This window comes from Argopecten irradians, chromosome 3 (genome assembly GCF_041381155.1).
Source record: "Argopecten irradians isolate NY chromosome 3, Ai_NY, whole genome shotgun sequence".
Taxonomy (NCBI): domain Eukaryota; kingdom Metazoa; phylum Mollusca; class Bivalvia; order Pectinida; family Pectinidae; genus Argopecten; species Argopecten irradians.
In genome coordinates, this window is record NC_091136.1 from 22,284,070 (window position 1) to 22,311,194 (window position 27,125).

The 27,125-nt window shown below is 36.9% G+C and overlaps 1 protein-coding gene across 12 annotated transcripts in view; it reads right to left on the reverse strand.

The window, feature by feature from the left end:
- Positions 1-27,125, reverse strand: part of LOC138317868 (dual specificity tyrosine-phosphorylation-regulated kinase 1A-like) — a 69,362-nt gene that overhangs the window by 14,717 nt on the left and 27,520 nt on the right. For 10 of the 12 annotated variants that reach the window (XM_069259836.1, XM_069259838.1, XM_069259832.1 and 7 more), the window contains 2 exons: positions 17,227-17,447; positions 4,816-5,016 (listed from right to left, as the gene is read on the reverse strand). In XM_069259836.1, coding sequence (XP_069115937.1) covers positions 4,816-5,016; positions 17,227-17,415 — 390 coding nt within the window. In that variant the 5' untranslated portion in view covers positions 17,416-17,447. Of the gene's footprint in view, positions 1-4,815; positions 5,017-5,357; positions 5,761-17,226; positions 17,448-19,934; positions 20,275-27,125 lie in introns of those variants that run through there. The other 2 variants (XM_069259837.1, XM_069259840.1) reach the window with 2 other exon arrangements.

Here is a 27,125-nt window from a genome sequence, read left to right on the forward strand (position 1 = left end):
CCTACATTTCTACATCTCAACCGTGTGGTCGTAAGCCTTCACCACCTACATCATTACACAAATATCACTTTTCCTTATGTTATCTCAACATTACACAAATATCACAATCACATTTCATCTGATATGTTTTAGGGAAAACGTTTTAGTTATCCTGTGTCCGAGTGATATTCCTTATTCTAATATCCTCACATGCAATCAAGTATCTTCCAATTTTCAAAATAATGATATACACACACCATATAAATATTCATAAGTAATCTATTTTTACTTTTCATTTTCTAATCTTTGATCGACTGATTGGTTTAATTTTTTTTTTTCCTTTTTAATATATCTTAGTCATATTCGATGAATATGTAAAAGTGACTTCCTGTATGACCTGTTTGTGGTAGAACACCTGTACTTCTCACACCTGGTCTGATACCTGTAACCATTTCCATCACTTAACATAAATCACGAGATTCACGAGATTTATGTAAATCTTTCCCAAAAATTGAGCAAAATGACTATTAAGTTAAATTTACTTTTTTGAATAAATAATTGTTGCCATTTTATACAAGTCAGTTGGTGCTAACCTTAAAGAACTATGAGTAGCTGACATCTATATTTCAAAGGATTACAGAATATTTGATGTATAAAAAGATCAATATTTTCACCTGTCCGTCTGATATTTATCACGGAAAAAGAAATTTTATCATCCATATATGGCTATTAGATGTTAAAGATATTTAAATTAATTAAGTTTTTAAGATGTCTGTCTATTATAGTTGGGACCGTTAAGATTTTGACAGTTTGTCGATATTTCCACCTGTGTAACGAGCCTTACTAACCATGGCGATAGCGTGTGAACCAGACCCTTTGTCCGTGATCAGAGTCAGTAGACTGTGACCATATCAAGGACGGCTTGCTTTTCTTACCCATATAATTGTGTGGCAAATCTGTTCAACCGTGAATGTACTTGGCAGGCACTCGACGGCGCATGGAAGCATTCAACAGGTATTCTACAGGTAAGGAGCGGACAGGTGCACGGCCGACACATGCACATTCACCTGTATGCAAATTTGGCAGGTAAGGGCAGTTGGGGGGAAGAGGGCACACGATTGGGTCTAGGGTGACAAAGGTCAACTTGTTGCTGGGGAGTCAAGCCCCAGCAACTTTATCAGGACCATAATTTACCCTCAAATCTCCTGATTTCTTTTTTTCTTCTTTTGATTTTCTTATCAAAATATTCTAAATCAACAGTAATCTATAATATGTATTTAAAATATCAACAATTTAAAGCTATTCTCAATTATCCAATCTAAAATTAATTCAACTCAAACAGATTGTGAACAGAGAAAGATTTGTTGTTATTTTTTCTGTCATTGAAAAATTATAACGCAACATCTTTGGTCAGCTATCTATTAAAATAAGAATGTGAACATAAAGTCCAATCAGTAGTACAAGCGGTACCTCCCTAGCACACGCAGTCAGCTGATCAAGTCAGTTACCGCTATAATGGCCTTTTAAATCTTTTGTAGTTATAAAAGACAAATGACACAGGGCTTACTAGCCGTTGGACGACAAACAAAACTTTAGGCGCGGACCCGTTATAATTTCCCGTGACTATTGTTGTTGCCTCCTTTAGATACAGGTACCGTTATAATGTCCCTCCCCCCTTTCAAAACTCCCTTCTCAACAAATGACAATTGGACCGGGGTGCCGTTATAATAATCTGTTCTATCTATTGTGCTGAGAAAGAACAAACGAAAACGTGTTGGTGGACCGTGGTCAGTCAGGCCAGGTGGTAGAGGGACAGACCAACCAAATGTCCGGAGAGGAGGCCAGGTACATCTTCTACTCATCAACACACCTCAAGTGTGTCGGAATTCAGCCACCTTACCAATAATGGCTATACACGTAAACAAAAACACCTGCGTCTCCTGCCGATGTCGGCGAAAGATTGCGCATGAGAAATCTTAGGCAGATGGTAGGGTTTATTGAGATGAGGTAGAACTCTTTGAAAAGTTTTCAAACTTCTAACAGAGGAATCGCTCTCCTGGCAGATGGTATCAGCTAGCAGGGGTGACCGAAAGTGTGATGGAATTCAAACTTTTTCGAAGTTTTACCTGTAGATTGGAACTACAGACAGGTGGTCACTAAGGGGTGAGGTAGTGGGGGGTTTTACAGTTAGGGGAGGAGTTTCTACAGGACTATCCGAGCTGGAAGGGGTCTCTATTGTCTGTAAGAGGGCAGGGATGATTGGGTGGAAACCATAAGACAACTTCCCCAAATATTGATTGAAGTCCTGGTGGAAATTTGGGGTAGTACTTGTAATAGGCAATGCATGGCAGGCAACATGAGTTAATTTTGATTTTAAGTGAATTATTGTAAAACAGTTTAAATATACAATAAAGTACCAATTGATCTGCATTATCTTGAATCCTTAAAATTAATTCAACTCAAACTGTAGTTTTTGAAAAACAAGTAAAAGATTTTGTTTTGTTTTTTTTCAGCATCAAAAAAGGCGTATGGTATAGAAACTTTATATAAATATCTTTGTCAGCTATCTATTAAAATTAGAATGTGAACATAAAGTTTAGTACAAGCGGTACCTCCCTAGCACACGCAGTCATGATCAAGTCAGTTACCGCTATAATGGCCTTTTAAATCTTTTGTAGTTATAAAAGACAAATGACACAGGGCTTACTACTAGCCGTTGGACGACAAACAAAACTTTAGGCGCGGACCCGTTATAATTTCCCGTGACTATTGTTGTTGCCTCCTTTAGATACAGGTACCGTTATAATGTCCCTCCCCCCTTTAAAAACTCCCTTCTCAACAAATGACAATTGGACCGGGGTGCCGTTATAATAATCTGTTCTATCTATTGTGCTGAGAAAGAACAAACGAAAACGTGTTGGTGGACCGTGGTCAGTCAGGCCAGGTGGTAGAGGGACAGACCAACCAAATGTCCGGAGAGGAGGCCAGGTACATCTTCTACTCATCAACACACCTCAAGTGTGTCGGAATTCAGCCACCTTACCAATAATGGCTATACACGTAAACAAAAACACCTGCGTCTCCTGCCGATGTCGGCGAAAGATTGCGCGTGAGAAATCTTAGGCAGATGGTAGGGTTTATTGAGATGAGGTAGAACTTCTTTGAAAAGTTTTCAAACTTCTAACAGAGGAATCGCTCTCCTGGCAGATGGTATCAGCTAGCAGGGGTGACCGAAAGTGTGATGGAATTCAAACTTTTTCGAAGTTTTACCTGTAGATTGGAACTACAGACAGGTGGTCACTAAGGGGTGAGGTAGTGGGGGGTTTTACAGTTAGGGGAGGAGTTTCTACAGGACTATCCGAGCTGGAAGGGGTCTCTATTGTCTGTAAGAGGGCAGGGATGATTGGGTGGAAACCATAAGACAACTTCCCCAAATATTGATTGAAGTCCTGGTGGAAATTTGGGGTAGTACTTATAATAGGCAATGCATGGCAGGCAACATGAGTTAATTTTGATTTTAAGTGAATTATTGTAAAACAGTTTAAATATACAATAAAGTACCAATTGATCTGCATTATCTTGAATCCTTGTTGCTATTAACTGTAGTTTTTCAAAACCAAAAACAAGTAAAAATTTCAGTTTAGTTTTTTTTCAGCATCAAAGGCGTATGGTATAGAAACTTTATATAAATATGCTTTGTGAATAATTTTATGGGACAGATGTTCAGTCAACAAACGGCAAAATTCAAACATTAGGTAATGATGTAAGAACTCGGGCCAGGTGAGCTAAAAACAAAGTTTGACCGTTAGCCTATAGGTATAATGAAGCGACATGTGCTATACCAAACCATCTGGAAATACAGACCAATAACTAGGGGTAGAAAAACATTACGGGGGACGAGATCTAACCGTCCATCAATTCATCTGTTAGATTGGATTCATTTTACAAAGAAAGCGTCTATCAGCCAATAATGGACAATTTTAACTTCTTTACTTATGCTCTATATCTACACAACCACCTGCCTATCATGCCGACACTTTTTATCCCATTTGGATTTTCTTTACATTAATTTTCTTTTTATACACCAAAGCAATTTAAATTCACTGATCTTTTTAACTCAAAAGTTTAAATAAGTCTGATCAAATCAAAGCAGTGTATGAATGAATCAGTGACGCTATATCTACTTATAGATAAGGTTAATTTAGCATCAATTAATGTTCAGTGCATCCAACCATGAAAGTCTCTTCTTCAATAGTTAAACAGTTATATTTTATCAAACCGCCTACACCTGCACAGCCAATCTAAAATGTTCACCAAACTTTTTAATTCTTTGTTCTTCATACATAAAACATCAGTTACAAAGTTATGTTTGTCAAACTTTTAAGATAAATTGTGAACTAAGTACAGTAAATTTGCTTTCTATTTCATGACAAGTGCAAGAATCTTGGTCTTTATTATAAACTGTAACATGACTTCAATGAGATTTACATGTCATTTTTTTTTTTTTTTTTTTAAATTTTAATCCCAGGCACAGTGTTGGCATGCAAGTCTATGACATAATCATGGTTATGAAACGATCCCAATAAGTAGCTTATAACTTCTGTCTGCCACAGTCAAACAGGTGCTTGAACTGAATCAAGGTCGTCAGAATAGTACAGGTCTATCATTCTATTACATAATAACCTTACATTTTATCATTAAAATTATTGTCTTATATCAATAAATATATGCTTATTAGTAATCAGTATTTAATTTTCAAACTGAAGAATTATTCTGAATTTTGCTTCGTGATGATCTGAATATGTTCCTCAACACCCTAAAGAAAATCACACTAACCTGCCCAAAGGAACCTTTGCCTATAAGTGAGTCTATTTCGTATCTGTCTAGCCATTTCTCTCCTGGGTTGACGATATAGTCGTGATTGGCGTCATCGTAACCGTCATTATACGCGTGGACGTTGACTTTGCCTTTCTTGTGACTACTTTCGTCGCCTTGAGCCCCCTGTGCAGCACGTCGCTTCTTCTTTGCATAATAAACCTGAAACAATTAAATCAAAATTTTGTTCAGGATTGAAACAGATGTCATTTTAAGAAAAAAAACCTTTTGATATCATTTCAATACTGCATATATCAAATCAATTTTCAATTCTTCAAAAATAATCTACAAATAGCAAAACAGGTAATAATAATTTCCAATACAAAACAGCACCTTTTAAGTGTTTAGCATATACTTTTACATTCGTTTGTACTGTATCTGTATTTTGTAGACGGTATCTAGGTTATACTATGTTGTAAAGGTAGGACACGGAGTCTGTGCATTAATGACTAATACTCGTCAGGTGTGTGTATCATCTGAGACAGGTAGATATATCTACATACACTCTCACTATCTAGCTCTCCGAAGTCCAGCTGTACCGCCACATGTCGCCGTTTCCGTGGTTTCTGTAAATCGCCTGGTGTGTTACTATGTGTATAAGTGTTCACATCTAAATCTTTCAGAACCATGATTTCACAAGTATTGTAAGTCCTAAGTGTCCAAGGACAGTAGGAATAAGAACCTGCTTCCTAAATTGACTTTTGTTTACTCCTTAAGTTAAAAAAGTTTGGACAGTACTTCATTACAGGGTCTATGGAAGCTGACGTCCATGTTACGGCCTGCTTCTGACATAGTAGTACAGACAACAGAGTTTGTTATAGAACTATCCTGGAATATCGTCCATCAACTCTCCATGTTAAAGCTCCGATTTACATACAATGTCTTCATGTTCTATTTCCTCAGATATCCATACAAGTTTGTTAACATTTCAGGATGTAATCTTCATTCAAGATTCCATATATGAAAAGTCGATAAAATTCACTTTGTGCCCCGTATGCCGGTCTCTGAGATCCAGGTAGATTTGTGTTACTAGAGTAAATACAGTATCACAGCTAATGTAACCCACAATAATAGGCTCATCACATTAAATTTGTATAGCAGACACCCTTCCTACAGTGTCCATTGATGACCGTGTGTATACACCCTTCGTACAGTGTTCATTGATGACCGTGTGTATAAGTCCAAAGACTGTTTTCCTGGTCCTACCCTCATACAAGCTATTATCTAGGCAGTATGGGATTGTCCATCAAAACAATATTCGGTAGTGACATCCATGTTTGTTTGTTAAGCTGTCGTTCCCGTTAGCTGACCTACATTCACTCACTACAACTCCATCACAACTGATGATCCGATCCAGGGTCACAGTCAAGTTCTACCGTGTACTACACCATTTAAAGTTGCCTCTATATTTGAGACAAGGTTTTTGATTGGCTTCTGTGACAGGTCATGTGACCACTGAAGATTGATGACCCGTATCACCCTAGCTTACACCACTTGAGCCCAACAGTACACATACTAGAAGGCGGACAGCACATGGCTAACACGTGGAGTCAGTAACTTAGAACAAGTTTGTTCATGTGTGAACACACTAGGTTTACATAAGTGGAGCCTTTTAACAACTTTACTGATCAGTCTTTGCTCCCACTCAAACGATGACAGTAATATTTGTATATGACGGTTTACTAAACAAGCACTTGCCAATAGATAGATTTATCTAATTACGTATAATTTCATCGTGTATGTTAAGAAATTATCTTTCTTTGATACTATATTTTTGTTTACTGTTGCTCTAGAAATTGTCTTAGGGATTTGAAATGTTTCCATATACCGTTAATATAATCTTTGCTAGCATTAGCCTTTAAAAGAATAAACAAACTCTGATTTACAAACCAGTATAAACCAATATAACCTTATAAACACATATAAATGTACATTTATGTTTCCCCTTATAAACCTCCCATTTCCAATAACTGGCTAGATTCTTTACCTAGTTATAATGTACTATAGCTGTTAAACTGAATGTATCCTAGCCTATCCTGATGTCAGACCAAGCACATATACCATATTATTAACAGTGACAATGGCTTCCTATAATTTGGTCAAAACAACATAACAGACTTGTGAGATACCCACAGCCAGTTAGTGATTATTAACAAGAGATACCCACAGCCAGTTAGTGATTATTAACAAGAGATACCCACAGTCAGTTAATGATTATTAACAAATCTAAAAGCAGTTAGTGATTATTAACAAGAGATACCCACAGTCAGTTAATGATTATTAACAAATCTAAAAGCAGACTCCTCAATAAAAATATTCTAACAAGTAAGTTGCAGGCAAACCTGCCAGCTAGAGTGGGATCCCCCTAAATAAAGTACATCTAACACAGATTTATCACCAGTACATCTGGCCTCCAATTGCTATAATGACCAGCTATAATTTACAGCAGACCTTGTCTAACAATCCCCCCAGATGTACAGCTACATCAAACCCAATGCCAATTTAAATATTACATTTAATGTGTGGGTAATGCATTTCACTTGCATCCCAATTAATGTCTCTCTTTTTTTCTCTCTTTCTCTCATGGTGAAATATGTGGCTGCTCCAACAGGCCCCAGGTGTGGAGGATCTACTCGTGTACAGAACAACAGACGGTGCACACACTGGCTGTGCATTCCTCTGAGCATGTGCATTACATGTAGACAGAATGTCAAAAGAGACACAAGCTACAGCATCTCCATGTCTGCTTGTTACACTTTAATCCTTACTTTGTAAGAGTATGCTATAAATTACTAATCACACACATATTCTATCTATCAGTTGAAAGACAGGTGTTAATTAGTCTTATCCTTCTTTTTTTTTTTTTTGGGGGGGGGGGGGGGGGGGTGTTTGGAGGGGGAGAGTTCTTTATTCCCCTTTGAGTTTTTTTTTTTTAAACATCATGCATCAGCCCAGTATTTACAAACCAGACAGAAACCAAATCATGTTACTTAAAAAGACAACATCCCTTCAAAGCATTTTACATCTTCAGAAATAAACACACTAGGCTGAAGAACCACATAATGAGGGTACAATTACTGTAGAAAGAAAAAAAACTTTTGATAACCAGCACCAACAGGCGGAATCTGGACAGAGCTTCGAGGTCAAGGGAGGGAACCAAAGTCAACTCAGACAACAGTTGACTGCATTAACACGTCATTTTGGATAGAGTGTTGCATTTTATCTGAATTTTTGTGTGACTTTTCCCCCCATATTTTTTTAACTGATAAGGCAATGCCTGTACCAGCAAGTTATTTTCTGGTTTAAGTGGAGCTACTTTCACTTGAGTTGATAAGTGCTGTTTGGTGTCAAGGTGTAATTTTTCTGGTTTGAAAGGTTTTAATTTTTACCTTTGTAGTGAATAATATTTATGATGAGCATATTTTTTATAGTTTAAGAAGGGACAATTCAATATAATTAGACGAAATAATTTGTTAATTTATTTATAAAGGGGAACATTCACCAAAGTCAATGAATTATGATTATGTACAGGAGCGTTCCTTGCCATATGTTAATTAATAGCTGCGCTTTTACCTATTAGATGGAACAATATGGAAATTAGATTTCAAACTATGATAACTTTTCTTTGCAAATTTGAATAATCTCAATCAGGAATGAAGGCACAAAGTGTACATAAGATAAGATTCTTTGAGCACTAGTGCCGAGTGCTAGACAGCAACAGAAACAGAGTGGCTGTATGTCTGTGACAGAAACTCTCAGACAGGGTCACGACCCGCCATACTTATCTAACACATCGCTCAAGCATGCATGTGCACTGCACACCCTAAACCCATGTGCAAGGTATGCATGTATACTGAGCATTCCACACTCAGTGACATGTATCATGTGATTGCAGAGAATCCTCTGATTCCTACGACTGTTTATGATGTCCAATTGATTTGTGCGAGACAAAAAAAAACCAGGCATGGTGCACCAAGAAAATACAGCTATTGATTTATTATTTGACACAGTTTTGGATGTAATACTGGGAGAGAGACAGAGGCTGTAGGATGTAATGGTCCACACTCCTAAGGCCCTACTATTGGTTATTCTGTTGACCACAGGGGTAGATAACTCTGTCGTGACAATGACAGTAAGATGTGATTACCATACAGGTTATAACCCAATCATCTACTTCATTGCCCTGTCAAAATCAAAGCTCACCTGTGTACTATCTATAGGTGTACACCTATCACTCACCTGTGTACTACCTATAGGTGTACACCTATCTCTCACCTGTGTACTACCTATAGGTGTACACCTATCTCTCACCACTATCTATAGGTGTAAATTATCTCTCACCTGTGTACTATCTATAGGTGAACACCTATCTCTCACCTGTGTACTATCTATAGGTGTACACCTATCTCTCACCTGTGTACTACCTATAGGTGTACACCTATCACTCACCTGTGTACTACCTATAGGTGTACACCTATCTCTCACCTGTGTACTACCTATAGGTGTACACCTATCTCTCACCTGTGTACTATCTATAGGTGTACACCTATCTGTGAACCTTAAATAACATGTACCTATTAACCCCTAAACACCTGCAGCCTACCATATTTACCTACATAATTTGTCTATTATATATGACCTCTGACCCCTCAGTGAGGTTTAGCCTGCTTCATCTAGACAGAAATCTATTATCACTTGTATACATAACACATCAGATTGGTTTTAACATCATCACGTCCATCAAAAGATGGATACTTCAAACATAACTTACTTTAGCATCAGTTTTGAAAACAACAAAACATGTTTACAAACTAAAATTCTGTTAAGATTTTCTACAATTCTATTGATATATGATATATTATATTACTAGGATATAGTGTCATTAACTAATAACCATCAGTACTGTGTAACTCGGTAAGTTTTGTGTAAAATATGCACCAAGCACTTTCCAAGCAATCTCTTACTAATGTGTAAATATCTTATTTAAACTTGAAGTCACACATTTAAGTCTTATAATATTATTGAATTAAAGCATTACCAATAAATTTCCATAAATTTCTTGAAAATTGCTATTTAAACACGCGATAATGTACTAATGATACCTTGTTATATCTGTAACAGTAGATTAGTATGTATAACACACACCATCATGTCCCAATAATAGAACTGTCAACATTTGATAAACTTTGAGAATAACAATTATACCACAAAGATATCTGTAGATTATCATAACAAGTTTCTGTTGCCCAATCTTTTGTCTGAATATTTATGTTACGGGTAATTCCCAATCTTTTGTCTGAATATTTATGTTACGGGTAATTCTGATTATGTTTTACTCAGCCCTATTTATATTCAATTCATGGTCTGTGAATTAAAACAAAATTACACAACTTCTGCAATTGATTTGAATTTCAGTATAATGTATGAATATTAACGATTGCGACAGACTCGGCTGACTGTCTGGCCCTGAATCTGCTGGTGGCTCTACTACCTACAATGTCTGGCCTCTGAACCTGTACATCATCTGACCTTTCACCCCTGACCCTGTGGGTTTCTTGTCTGACCTCACGGGACTGTGAGCTGAGGACAATCTCTGCAGCACTAACTCTCCACTACTTTTCTTAATTTCTCAGAAATTCTGTATGTATAGACTGGTAACCATGACAACTGGATTCCCTGGCTCCCCTTGCAGACAATATTGATCTTTGTAAAGTGTGGTAAGATGTGTGCAGAGTTGATGCACAACAGTCTGGGGCGGTGCTATACCTACTACAGGGTAAACACCTAGGACCGACAGTCTGGGGCGGTGCTATACCTACTACAGGGTAAACACCTAGGACTGACAGTCTGGGGCGGTGCTATACCTACTACAGGGTAAACACCTAGGACCGACAGTCTGGGGCGGTGCTATACCTACTACAGGGTAAACACCTAGGACCGACAGTCTGGGGCGGTGCTATACCTACTACAGGGTAAACACCTAGGACTGACAGTCTGGGGCGGTGCTATACCTACTACAGGGTAAACACCTAGGACCCACAGTCTGGGGCGGTGCTATACCTACTACAGGGTAAACACCTAGGACGACAGTCTGGGGCGGTGCTATACCTACTACAGGGTAAACACCTAGGACCGACAGTCTGGGGCGGTGCTATACCTACTACAGGGTAAACACCTAGGACCGACAGTCTGGGGCGGTGCTATACCTACTACAGGGTAAACACCTAGGACCGACAGTCTGGGGCGGTGCTATACCTACTACAGGGTAAACACCTAGGACCGACAGTCTGGGGCGGTGCTATACCTACTACAGGGTAAACACCTAGGACCGACAGTCTGGGGCGGTGCTATACCTACTACAGGGTAAACACCTAGGACCGACAGTCTGGGGCGGTGCTATACCTACTACAGGGTAAACACCTAGGACTGACAGTCTGGGGCGGTGCTATACCTACTACAGGGTAAACACCTAGGACCGACAGTCTGGGGCGGTGCTATACCTACTACAGGGTAAACACCTAGGACCGACAGTCTGGGGCGGTGCTATACCTACTACAGGGTAAACACCTAGGACCGACAGTCTGGGGCGGTGCTATACCTACTACAGGGTAAACACATAGGACTGACAGTCTGGGGCGGTGCTATACCTACTACAGGGTAAACACCTAGGACCGACAGTCTGGGGCGGTGCTATACTACTACAGGGTAAACACCTAGGACCGACAGTCTGGGGCGGTGCTATACCTACTACAGGGTAAACACCTAGGACCGACAGTCTGGGGCGGTGCTATACCTACTACAGGGTAAACACCTAGGACCGACAGTCTGGGGCGGTGCTATACCTACTACAGGGTAAACACCTAGGACCGACAGTCTGGGGCGTGCTATACCTACTACAGGGTAAACACCTAGGACCGACAGTCTGGGGCGGTGCTATACCTACTACAGGGTAAACACCTAGGACCGACAGTCTGGGGCGTGCTATACCTACTACAGGGTAAAACACCTAGGACCCACAGTCTGGGGCGTGCTATACCTACTACAAGGTAAACACCTAGGACCGACAGTCAGGGGCGTGCTATACCTACTACAGGGTAAACACCTAGGACCGACAGTCTGGGGCGGTGCTATACCTACTACAGGGTAAACACCTAGGACCGACAGTCAGGGGCGTGCTATACCTACTACAGGGTAAACACCTAGGACTGACAGTCTGGGGCGGTGCTATACCTACTACAGGGTAAACACCTAGGACTGACAGTCTGGGGCGTGCTATACCTACTACAGGTAAACACCTAGGACGACAGTCGGGGCTGCTATACCTACTACAGGGTAAACACCTAGGACTGACAGTCTGGGGCGTGCTATACCTACTACAGGGTAAACACCTAGGACCGACAGTCTGGGGCGGTGCTATACCTACTACAGGGTAAACACCTAGGACCGACAGTCTGGGGCGGTGCTATACCTACTACAGGGTAAACACCTAGGACTGACAGTCTGGGGCGGTGCTATACCTACTACAGGGTAAACACCTAGGACTGACAGTCTGGGGCGTGCTATACCTACTACAGGGTAAACACCTAGGACCGACAGTCTGGGGCGGTGCTATACCTACTACAGGTCCGACAGTCTGTGGCGTGCTATACCTACTACAGGCTAAACACCTAGGACAGACAGTCTGATGCGGTGCTATACCTACTACAGGGTAAACACCTAGGACCGATGGTCTGGGGCGTGCTATACCTACTACAGGGTAAACACCTAGGACTGACAGTCTGGGGCGTGCTATACCTACTACAGGCTAAACACCTAGGACCGACAGTCTGGGGCGTGCTATACCTACTACAGGGTAAACACCTAGGACCGATGGTCTGGGGAGTGCTATACCTACTACAAGGTTAACACCTAGGACCGACAGTCTGGGGCATGCTATACCTACTACAGGCTAAACACCTAGAACCGATAGTCTGGGGCGGTGCTATGCCTACTACAGAATAAACACCTAGGACGAACCACACACATATACATAATCCCTTTTCCTGGGACACCCGCTGGAAAAGACAACATATCACTCAATTCAGGGCTTAACAGTTACAAATTCTTAGCTAGTGCATTTTATTCCGGACACAAATAAATGGTTATTATACATCAATCCACATCAGTTTAGAATTTTTACACTTTCCCTGCACACAGGCTGAAAGCTTATGATATAACCTAACAGCACTAGGACTAGATCAGTCTGCACCATGTATTAGATATTGATTTCTGTGGAGTTATAATATTAAGTAAAACAAGCCTGGTGCATCTCCTGTGTAACGTCAGACGATGTTTACATCTGAAACCTGCCTGGTGCATCTCTTGTGTAATGTCAGACAATGTTTACATCTGAAACATGCCTTGTGCGTCTCCTGTGAAATGTTAGACAATGTTTACATCTGAAACCTGCCTGGTGCATCTCTTGTGTAACGTCGGACGATGTTTACATCTGAAACATGCCTGGTGCGTCTTCTGTGAAATGTCACATGATGTTTACATTCGAAACATGCATGGTGCATCTCTTGTGTAACGTTAGACAATGTTTACATCTGAAACATGCCTTGGGCATCTCCTGTGTAATGTCAGACAATGTTTACATCTGAAACCTGCCTGGTGCATCTCTTGTGTAACATTAGACAATGTTTACATCTGAAACATGCCTTGTGCATCTCCTGTGTTATGTCAGACGATGTTTACATCTTAAACCTGCCTGGTGCATCTCTTGTGTAACATCAGACAATGTTTACATCTGAAACATGCCTTGTGCATCTCCTGTGTTACGTCAGACGATGTTTACATCTGAAACCTGCCTGGTGCATCTCTTGTGTAATGTTAGACAATTTTTACACATGAAACATGCCTGGTGCATCTCCTGTGTAATGTCAGACGATTTTTACATCTGAAACATGCCTTGTGCATCTCTTGTGTAATGTTAGATAATGTATACATCTGAAACATGCCTGGTGCATCTCCTGTGTAACGTCAGACAATGTTTACATCTGAAACATGCCTTGTGCATCTCCTGTGTAACGTCAGACAATGTTTACATCTGTTTGGTGCATATTCATTGTTAGTTCATGTGACATTTTTTAATCCAAGTTGTTTGTGGTATACATCTTGAAAATAAAGAAGCTGTTTTTGATTTTGTCAACTTACATCATCTCATTTTTTTATAATCCATCACAAGCTTTTATTCTCTTTTTCTCATGATTTTTATAATCATTTATATTTTAAACATTTTCTCCTTTAACAACTACAACATTTATTCTTTATTTTAAAACATCTTGATATGGTCTTTCTAAATATCTTTGTTTTAAGGAGACTTCTGTCAATTTAACCCTGTTTTCACAAGAGTTTAACAAAGATAAAGTGGTATCACTATAGGATGATACATCGGACAGTCATTGTTTATCCTGTCTGTGAGAGTGATTCACAGACAGGAAGTGGACAAGCCTGTAGACAGGAAATACCCGGTTTCTACCCGCCCTGACAAAGCTCCTGTTGATGACCTGATCAGGTCACGAACATATCTACTAAAGGTCACTATGGAAGACAAGCTTCCTTTATACTCTTTTATGTTTTACCTGTACACTAACTGTGGATACCGTAACAAACCCATCCACATTAGAATTGTGCTAACTAGCAGCCTGTAACCCTGGATAAGAGATAATCTGGTACTTGACACTTCAACAAATTTGCTGTAGTGCCGTTCTCTACATTTCTGCTATTTTGAATGTACAAATCTTCCTTCTGATGCATTCCCATTCTCAACGTTTCTACTATTTAGGACCGTACAAATCTTCCTTCTGATGCATTTCCATTCTCTACATTTCTACTATTTTGGACCGTACAAGTCTTCCTTCTGATGCATTTCCATTCTCTACATTTCTACTATTTTGGACTGTACAAATCTTCCTTCTGATGCATTTCCATTCTCTACATTTCTACTATTTTGGACTGTACAAATCTTCCTTCTGATGCATTTCCATTCTCTACATTTCTACTATTTTGGACCGTACAAATCTTCCTTCTGATGCATTTCCATTCTCTACATTTCTACTATTTTGGACCGTACAAGTCTTCCTTCTGATGCATTTCCATTCTCTACATTTCTACTATTTTGGACTGTACAAATCCTCCTTCTGATGCATTTCCATTCTCTACATTTCTACTATTTTGGACTGTACAAATCTTCCTTCTGATGCATTTCCATTCTCTACATTTCTACTATTTTGGACGTACAAATCTTCCTTCTGATGCATTTCCATTCTCTACATTTCTACTATTTTGGACTGTACAAATCTTCCTTCTGATGACTTTCTACTATTTGGACTGTACAATCTCCTTCTGATGCATTTCCATTCTCTACATTTCTACTATTTTGGACTGTACAAATCCTTCCTTCTGATGCATTTTCCAAATTCTCTACATTTTACATTCTACTATTTTGGACCGTACAAATCTTCCTTCTGATGCATTTCCATTCTCTACATTTCTACTATTTTGGACCTACAAATCTTCCTTCTGATGCATTTCCATTCTCTACATTTCTACTATTTTGGACGTACAAATCTTCCTTCTGATGCATTTCCATTCTCTACATTTCTACTATTTTGGACCGTACAAATCTTCCTTCTGATGCATTTCCATTCTCTACATTTCTACTATTTTGGACTGTACAAATCTTCCTTCTGATGCATTTCCATTCTCTACATTTCTACTATTTTGGACTGTACAAATCTTCCTTCTGATGCATTTCCATTCTCTACATTTCTACTATTTTGGACTGTACAAATCTTCCTTCTGATGCATTTCCATTCTCTACATTTCTACTATTTTGGACTGTACACAAATCTTCCTTCTGATGCATTTCCATTCTCTAGTTTCTACTATTTTGGACTGTACAAATCTTCCTTCTGATGCATTTCCATTCTCTACATTTCTACTATTTTGGACTGTACAAATCTTTCTGCATTCATTCTCTCATTCTACTATTTTGGACTGTAAAATCTTCCTTCTGATGCATTTCCATTCTCTACATTTCTACTATTTTGGACTGTACAAATCTTCCTTCTGATGCATTTCCATTCTCTACATTTCTACTATTTTGGACTGTACAAATCTTCCTTCTGATGCATTTCCATTCTCTAGGTTTCTGCTATTTTGGACTGTACAAATCTTCCTTCTGATGCATTTCCATTCTGCTATTTTGGACTGTGCTATTTTGGACTGTACAAATCTTCCTTCTGATGCATTTCCATTCTCTAGGTTTCTGCTATTTTGGACTGTACAAATCTTCCATCTGCTGTAGTGTTTCTGCTATTTTGGACTGTATTCCTTCTGTAGCCTCAGCCTCTCAGCTATTTTGGATGGTAACTTGAACACATTTACCTGCCAGTGAAATCTTCACCAAATAAATCTTGAACATCGCTTAATCTAAAAATAGTCACTTTCCCTCACAATGCTCCTCTTGATTACAGCTGCTTTGGCATCAGCTATCTATTTTTAGCCAAGTTCGTTGACAACACAAGCCTGCTTTAGAAACAGACGCTGTACCAAACCTACCCTTATGCTAATGCGTACACCGAACCATCCCCTAAATTTAGCAGTGAGATCCAAATATACCTACACACATATTCTAATGTGAAATCAAAAGTTTCTAAAAATGTTTTCATCATAATATCTGTATACATATCAGCTGTCAGGAAGAATCAGATTTTATACCAACTGGCAGGCTCTGATTCCAACAGTGAAGTATTGTACATACAGTTCTATGTGATGTGTGGGTGTGTGCACTCAGACAGCATTATATAGGATCAAATTTAATCATCTCTACATGTATTTAAGGCAGTGACATTTTGTTCTATCTGATGAAATATTTTCATGCTTAATACACTTTGTTTTCTAAAACTCTTATCATTCATTTTTGCTACCATCTTGATTTTTTTTGAAACGCTACTGCAGAAATTGAATGACATTGTATATTAATACTTGGTTTCCTTTTGAGCAGGCATTAAATATCGTAAAATTTTAGAGACAAATGGGATCACTTGCAACAAGATTACAAGACTATTTTGTAATAAATATGACTTTGAATATAAACAATCACCAGACCCCGATTTCTCGAAACAAACTTACGTCAAAAACGAACTTAAGTCACAAATTTAAGAAATCAAAGTTAGGACCATAGATCATAAAACACAAGTCTGGCTGAACGTTTTAACTTAGACACACACAGATGATGCTTAAAAGGCATTTCTGGTTCATTTCGAAAAAAATTCATTCGGAAATTGTTTATGTTATCGGAGTCAAGGAATGTATGTTATTACTTACTTCATTAATATGTTTGTATGTTTTAATGAGGTCAACACTGAGCTTTCGGAGCGGTGCTGTGGTGGGCTCTCGGAAGGAGTTAGGGATGCGGTTCTGCATGGCAGCCATGTCCTGCTGCTGTTGCTGCAGGGCATCAGCCATCCTGTCCAGCTGGTCTGCTGCCGCCCCCGTCAGCTCACGGTACACCATACCAGGATCATGGCGCGCTTTGGACAGCTGGCCTGGCAACAAAAAATTATACCGTCAGACATTCAAACATCTTTAACTATAAGTTTAATATCAAAACTTGGTTAAGTGAAATATCAACATAAACAATCTCACAACTTTTCACGACACATAAAATGTCAAAACTAACAAAAGTATTTAGATCCTCAAAATTAGTCACAAAATATATCAGCATGAAAAAATACAGACTTTTTTTTTTTTTTTTTTAAATACAAGGCAGGATAGTGATGAAAAGCTACTGGTATAGATAGCCCTGGTGAATAAATGGCCAGTGGATAGTCTCCCTTTAATTACACCATAACACAAGTGACCCATGTTAGAAGGAATTTTTGATGAATGGGTCAAGATGCTCCAACTGATCTGTTGTTTATCCTACATATTACAATCATGTTCTGTGGCAGTAATGACAAATACATTGGTAGGAAATATCACAACCACTAATTGAATACAGGTGTACAGATGGGACCTTGAGGTGTAGTAGTCATAGAATGTGACCTCGGACACACAAATCAAGGCCAGCTGTAGTATGACCATGCCAGAGATATATTGGCATAATTACAGAATACAGACAACAAAATCTCAATACTGATGATCAATGTGTCGTAATAATATTCCATTATCATCTTATCAAATCAATAGAAGAATAATCCTACTAATATCTAAGAAGCTCTGTTTTTCATTCATAAGAAATATCCCCAATAATCATTTTGCAGTAAGAGAAGTGAATTTCATTATCATCATATATTGATGAAGGAACTTTAACATCTTCATAATTAGTGAACTTTTAAAGCAAGACTAATTACACAACACTGAATAGATACTGAGACATGACACACAGAATCTTGAAGTAGTACGCTGCAACAGCTCCTCCTATCCACTTGCATCAAATTTCTATAATGTACTTTTTCAGTGATAATTACATCCATAATTAATTCCTCTAAGCCGAAATAACTTGTAGTAATGACAGCTCAGTGTGACACCTACTTTTGTCCCCATTCGCACCTTTATCGTTATGAAAGCATGTCAGCCACTTCAATATCAGGCAAGTGCTTTGTAAATTATGTAAGACAGAGAAAAGTTCTACCTCTGGGATTATTATTTGATGTTTGACACAAAAACCTTTAACAACATTTGAGGTTTTCCAATATAACGCTTAACCCATTAAATGTATAGCTACATTTGCTGTATCATACAACACTATTTTCTAGTTCTAGAAATTAAGACATTTAGGTAAATGAAATGGGGAAAAGGATTAATGAATGTGAAATTTCCCTCAAGCTCATCAAATTTTAACTTTGTTCTGAAAATTCTTGGGAAGTTTAGTTGTAGTTGAGAATGCTAAAATTGTATATACCAATCTAGCTGTGCTAATACACATAACATTTTAGTAAAAGTCTTATTGATTGGTTGTACGGCTTCATATCTTCAATTAGACGGACCGTTTTTCATCTTTATTGAAGATTGGAGCAGTAGGAATATGGCAGCCTTTGGTTGGTTGATATTATAAATCTTTTAACACAAAAAGAATATATCTGCTGTGGTTGGTTGGCATTTAGACTTTGTCAGCTGTTGATTAGGTGAGATACACAGTAGCATCACTGTCCTACGTCACACCTTCCTGCCCTCGTCACACCTTCCTGTCCTATGTCACACCTTCCTGCCCTCGATACAGGTACATCTGTTTATCTCATTAACATAATTATGAATGAAGTCCCATTGACAAATGATACACCTTGTTTCGACCTCATTGATCTCTGGAGCCATCCAACCATACTGTCTGCTCCTCTTGTTAAAGTATAAGTGATGGCATTTACTGTGTCATGAATGCCACCCCCTCATAATGGTTGGTCACACATTATATCCTTTTAAATATTATTCCATACATTTTTTTCAAGGTTGTATGTTACCAGCTTTATGTTGATTAAATGTAATTTATTATGATATGAAATTGATTAGCTATGTTCTATTTAGAAACAGATGATAATTTAAGCCGGTTTAAGCCAGATCATTAAAGGGCAAGCAAGGTTTCCATGGGTGGGAGAAAACCAGAGTACCCAGCGTAAAATCCTGAATCATTTCCAATGCCTGGCAGCTCCCCCATATAAACCTCAGTGGTAGAATGTCAAACACCTGAACCACTAAGCCAGTACAGCCCATATAACTGTATAAATGGAACAATTGAGAGCAGTATCAATTCATCAATGAAATAAATACCACAAAATTTCAAGCATTTTAAAGATAAAATGATTGCAATCAAAATCAATAAACAAAATAAATGCTAGCAAAGACAGTGATATAAAAACCTCTGAGGTGAAACATTGCTGGGGAAGGTTTAAATTATCTAATGCTGAGAAACAAGACCAGCTGATTCTTATGTACATGCTCAAACACAATACCCACTCATTCATAAAGCACATTGACAGCCCAGCTAACTATTCCTTCACTATATCAACACCTCAACCGTCTCCATCGTGATTTCCTACCTGACTTATCTCGTTAGCCACATGAATTCACCTGTGTGGGGTCGGGACACATCTCCCGGGGTGGATCCTACATGTGTGTATACAGCGGTAAGTATCTATATTGCATGCTGAAACATGTCATTCACTTCCCACTATTTTTCGCCACCACCACTCGATCAATTCCTTGGCGCGACCGGAGATTTAAACCTCCCACTTACAGAAACATTAACACCAATCCAGGTAAATCCTAGACAAGTTATCCTGAAGTGTGACAATAGACAAAACCTCCAGAAATTGTGAGCAATGAACACATAAAGACTGTCCCCAAAACAGGAAATACTTCCATGTCAAACATCAACAATGAAGCGGTGCATTGTGGGAGAAAGTTCACAGGGTTCAAAGATGAATGTAGGCTACTGTGTACACATGGCCGCCACTGGGTCAACGTTTATTGCTGTACAGTACAAGTACGATAATAGATATATACCTAGCTATTATACAGGTACGATAACAGATATATACCTAGCTATTATACAGGTATGATAACAGATATATACCTGGCTATTATACAGGTATGATAATAGATATATACCTGGCTATTATACAGGTACGATAATAGATATATACCTGGCTATTATACAGGTACGATAATACATATATAAGCTGGCTATTATACAGGTATGATAATAGATATATACCTGGCTATTATACAGGTATGATAACAGATATATACCTGGCTATTATACAGGTACGATAATAGATATATACCTGGCTATTATACAGGTACGATAATAGATATATACCTGGCATTATTATACACGGTACGATAAAGATATATACCTGGCTATTATAAAGGTAATGATAATAGATATATACCTGGCTATTATACAGGTACGATAATAGATATATACCTGGCTATTATACAGGTACGATAATAGATATATACCTGGCTATTATACAGGTACGATAATAGATATATACCTGGCTATTATACAGGTACGATAATAGATATATACCTGGCTATTATACAGGTATGATAACAGATATATACCTGGCTATTATACAGGTACGATAATAGATATATACCTGGCTATTATACAGGTACGATAATAGATATATACCTGGCTATTATACAGGTACGATAATAGATATATACCTGGCTATTATACAGGTACGATAATAGATATATACCTGGCTATTATACAGGATATATACCTGGCTATTATACAGTAGATAAAGATATATACCTGGCTATTATACAGGTACGATAATAGATATATACCTGGCTATTATACAGGTACGATAATAGATATATACCTGGCTATTATACAGGTACGATAATAGATATATACCTGGCTATTATACAGGTACGATAATAGATATATATACCTGGCTATTATACAGGTACGATAATAGATATATACCTGGCTATTATACAGGTACGATAATAGATATATACCTGGCTATTATACAGGTAGATATAATAGATATATACCTGGCTATTATACAGGTACGATAATAGATATATACCTGGCTATTATACAGGTACGATAATAGATATATACCTGGCTATTATACAGGTATGATAATAGATATATACCTGGCTATTATACAGGTTGATAATAGATATATACCTGGCTATTATACAGGTACGATAATAGATATATACCTGGCTATTATACAGGTATATAATAGATATATACCTGGCTATTATACAGGTATGATAATAGATATATACCTGGCTATTATACAGGTACGATAATAGATATATACCTGGCTATTATACAGGTATGATAATAGATATATACCTGGCTATTATACAGGTACGATAATAGATATATACCTGGCTATTATACAGGTATGATAATAGATATATACCTGGCTATTATACAGGTACGATAATAGATATATACCTGGCTATTATACAGGTACGATAATAGATATATACCTGGCTATTATACAGGTACGATAATAGATATATACCTGGCTATTATACAGGTATGATAATAGATATATACCTGGCTATTATACAGGTATGATAATAGATATATACCTGGCTATTATACAGGTACGATAATAGATATATACCTGGCTATTATACAGGTACGATAATAGATATATACCTGGCTATTATACAGGTACGATAATAGATATATACCTGGCTATTATACAGGTATGATAACAGATATATACCTGGCTATTATACAGGTACGATAATAGATATATACCTGGCTATTATACAGGTACGATAATAGATATATACCTGGCTATTATACAGGTATGATAATAGATATATACCTGGCTATTATACAGGTATGATAACAGATATATACCTGGCTATTATACAGGTACGATAACAGATATATACCTGGCTATTATACAGGTACGATAATAGATATATACCTGGCTATTATACAGGTACGATAATAGATATATACCTGGCTATTATACAGGTACGATAATAGATATATACCTGGCTATTATACAGGTACGATAACAGATATATACCTGGCTATTATACAGGTACGATAATAGATATATACCTGGCTATTATACAGGTATGATAATAGATATATACCTGGCTATTATACAGGTACGATAATAGATATATACCTGGCTATTATACAGGTACGATAATAGATATATACCTGGCTATTATACAGGTATGATAACAGATATATACCTGGCTATTATACAGGTATGATAATAGATATATACCTGGCTATTATACAGGTACGATAATAGATATATACCTGGCTATTATACAGGTACTATAACAGATATATACCTGGCTATTATACAGGTATGATAACAGATATATACCTGGCTATTATACAGGTACGATAATAGATATATACCTGGCTATTATACAGGTATGATAATAGATATATACCTGGCTATTATACATTATAACAGATATATACCTGGCTATTATACAGGTAATAACAGATATATACCTGGCTATTATACAGGTACGATATACAGATATATACCTGGCTATTATACAGGTACGATAACAGATATATACCTGGCTATTATACAGGTACGATAATAGATATATACCTGGCTATTATACAGGTATGATAAAGATATATACCTGGCTATTATACAGGTACGATAATAGATATATACCTGGCTATTATACAGGTACGATAATAGATATATACCTGGCTATTATACAGGTACGATAACAGATATATACCTGGCTATTATACAGGTACGATAATAGATATATACCTGGCTATTATACAGGTACGATAAAGATATATACCTGGCTATTATACAGGTACGATAAGATATTATATACTGCTTTACAGGTAAATAAGATATATACCTGGCTATTATACAGGTACGATAATAGATATATACCTAGCTATTATACAGGTATGATAACAGATATATACCTGGCTATTATACAGGTACGATAATAGATATATACCTGGCTATTATACAGGTACGATAATAGATATATACCTGGCTATTATACAGGTATGATAATAGATATATACCTGGCTATTATACAGGTACGATAATAGATATATACCTGGCTATTATACAGGTACGATAATAGATATATACCTGGCTATTATACAGGTACTATAACAGATATATACCTGGCTATTATACAGGTACGATAATAGATATATACCTGGCTATTATACAGGTACTATAACAGATATATACCTGGCTATTATACAGGTACGATAACAGATATATACCTGGCTATTATACAGGTACGATAATAGATATATACCTGGCTATTATACAGGTACGATAATAGATATATATACCTGGCTATTATACAGGTACGATAACAGATATATACCTGGCTATTATACAGGTACGATAATAGATATATACCTGGCTATTATACAGGTACGATAATAGATATATACCTGGCTATTATACAGGTACGATAATAGATATATACCTGGCTATTATACAGGTACGATAATAGATATATACCTGGCTATTATACAGGTACGATAACAGATATATACCTGGCTATTATACAGGTACGATAATAGATATATACCTGGCTATTATACAGGTACATAACAGATATATACCTGGCTATTATACAGGTACGATAACAGATATATACCTAGCTATTATACAGGTATGATAATAGATATATACCTGGCTATTATACAGGTATGATAATAGATATATACCTGGCTATTATACAGGTACGATAATAGATATATACCTGGCTATTATACAGGTACGATAATAGATATATACCTGGCTATTATACAGGTATGAATGAAATAGCTATATACCAGGCTAATATATACTGTACTATTATACAGGATAAAGATATATACCTGGCTATTATACAGGTACGATAATAGATATATACCTGGCTATTATACAGGTACGATAATAGATATATACCTGGCTATTATACAGGTACGATAACAGATATATACCTGGCTATTATACAGGTACGATAATAGATATATACCTGGCTATTATACAGGTACGATAACAGATATATACCTGGCTATTATACAGGTACGATAACAGATATATACCTGGCTATTATACAGGTATGATAATAGATATATACCTGGCTATTATACAGGTACTATAACAGATATATACCTGGCTATTATACAGGTACGATAACAGATATATACCTGGCTATTATACAGGTATGATAACAGATATATACCTGGCTATTATACAGGTACGATAACAGATATATACCTGGCTATTATACAGGTATGATAATAGATATATACCTGGCTATTATACAGGTACGATAAAGATATATACCTGGCTATTATACAGGTACGATAATAGATATATACCTGGCTATTATACAGGTACGATAACAGATATATACCTGGCTATTATACAGGTACGATAACAGATATATACCTGGCTATTATACAGGTACGATAAAGATATATACCTGGCTATTATACAGGTACGATAACAGATATATACCTGGCTATTATACAGGTACGATAATAGATATATACCTGCTATTATACAGGTACGATAATAGATATATACCTGGCTATTATACAGGTACGATAACAGATATATACCTGGCTATTATACAGGTACGATAATAGATATATACCTGGCTATTATACAGGTACGATAATAGATATATACCTGGCTATTATACAGGTACGATAATAGATATATACCTGGCTATTATACAGGTACGATAATAGATATATACCTGGCTATTATACAGGTAGATAACAGATATATACCTGGCTATTATACAGGTACGATAACAGATATATACCTGGCTATTATACAGGTACGATAACAGATATATACCTGGCTATTATACAGGTATGATAACAGATATATACCTGGCTATTATACAGGTACTATAACAGATATATACCTGGCTATTATACAGGTATGATAACAGATATATACCTGGCTATTATACAGGTACGATAACAGATATATACCTGGCTATTATACAGGTACGATAATAGATATATACCTGGCTATTATACAGGTATGATAACAGATATATACCTGGCTATTATACAGGTACGATAACAGATATATACCTGGCTATTATACAGGTATAATAACAGATATATACCTGGCTATTATACAGGTACGATAACAGATATATACCTGGCTATTATACAGGTACGATAACAGATATATACCTGGCTATTATACAGGTACGATAACAGATATATACCTGGCTATTATACAGGTACGATAACAGATATATACCTGGCTATTATACAGGTACTATAACAGATATATACCTGGCTATTATACAGGTACTATAACAGATATATACCTGGCTATTATACAGGTACGATAACAGATATATACCTGGCTATTATACAGGTATATAATACAGATATATACCTGGCTATTATACAGGTACGATAATAGATATATACCTGGCTATTATACAGGTACGATAACAGATATATACCTGGCTATTATACAGGTATGATAACAGATATATACCTGGCTATTATACAGGTATGATAACAGATATATACCTGGCTATTATACAGGTAGATAAAGATATATACCTGGCTATTATACAGGTATGATAACAGATATATACCTGGCTATTATACAGGTACGATAACAGATATATACCTGGCTATTATACAGGTAGATAACAGATATATACCTGGCTATTATACAGGTACGATAACAGATATATACCTGGCTATTATACAGGTATGATAACAGATATATACCTGGCTATTATACAGGTAGATAACAGATATATACCTGGCTATTATACAGGTACGATAACAGATATATACCTGGCTATTATACAGGTACGATAACAGATATATACCTGGCTATTATACAGGTACGATAACAGATATATACCTGGCTATTATACAGGTACGATAACAGATATATACCTGGCTATTATACAGGTATGATAACAGATATATACCTGGCTATTATACAGGTACGATAACAGATATATACCTGGCTATTATACAGGTATGATAACAGATATATACCTGGCTATTATACAGGTACGATAACAGATATATACCTGGCTAGGTATGATAACAGATATATACCTGGCTATTATACAGGTACGATAACAGATATATACCTGTCTATTATACAGGTAAGATAATAGATATATACCTGGCTATTATTGATATCATGTGGAAGGATTTTATACCATATGGACATGTTGTTCTTTTATTTATAGTTGTCATATTACCACAAAACATCAAGTAAATAAAAACTATTGGTTTCAACATATTTTTTTTAATGAATACACTAATTAAATGTATGATAGGTACATTGATATTATTAAGGAAATAATAACTTCTGTTGATAAGACTGAAGTAGTAAAGATTTAAACGACCACATCAAGGTAACATTTAATTTCATTTTTACAAATTAATACTACATTATAATGTTAAAAATGTGTTAACAAACTTGACACTGTCATTAAGTTTCCCCCATAAATCTGGTAACAGATGATTTGCCACATATACTTATGATCCATGTTTGTAGCACAATTATTGTATTCTTCTATCAAAAAGATGCTTCATTTATATAATAAACACTTACATGATTTTGACAACAGTTCTGTCTTACAACAAAACCTATTTGAGATATGATTTTCTATGGAAGAGACTGATAATATGGGTGGAGCTTACAATGGCGTCTCCACATCACACAATATGTCGAGTGTGTGCCCTCAGATCCTACCCTGATTATTGA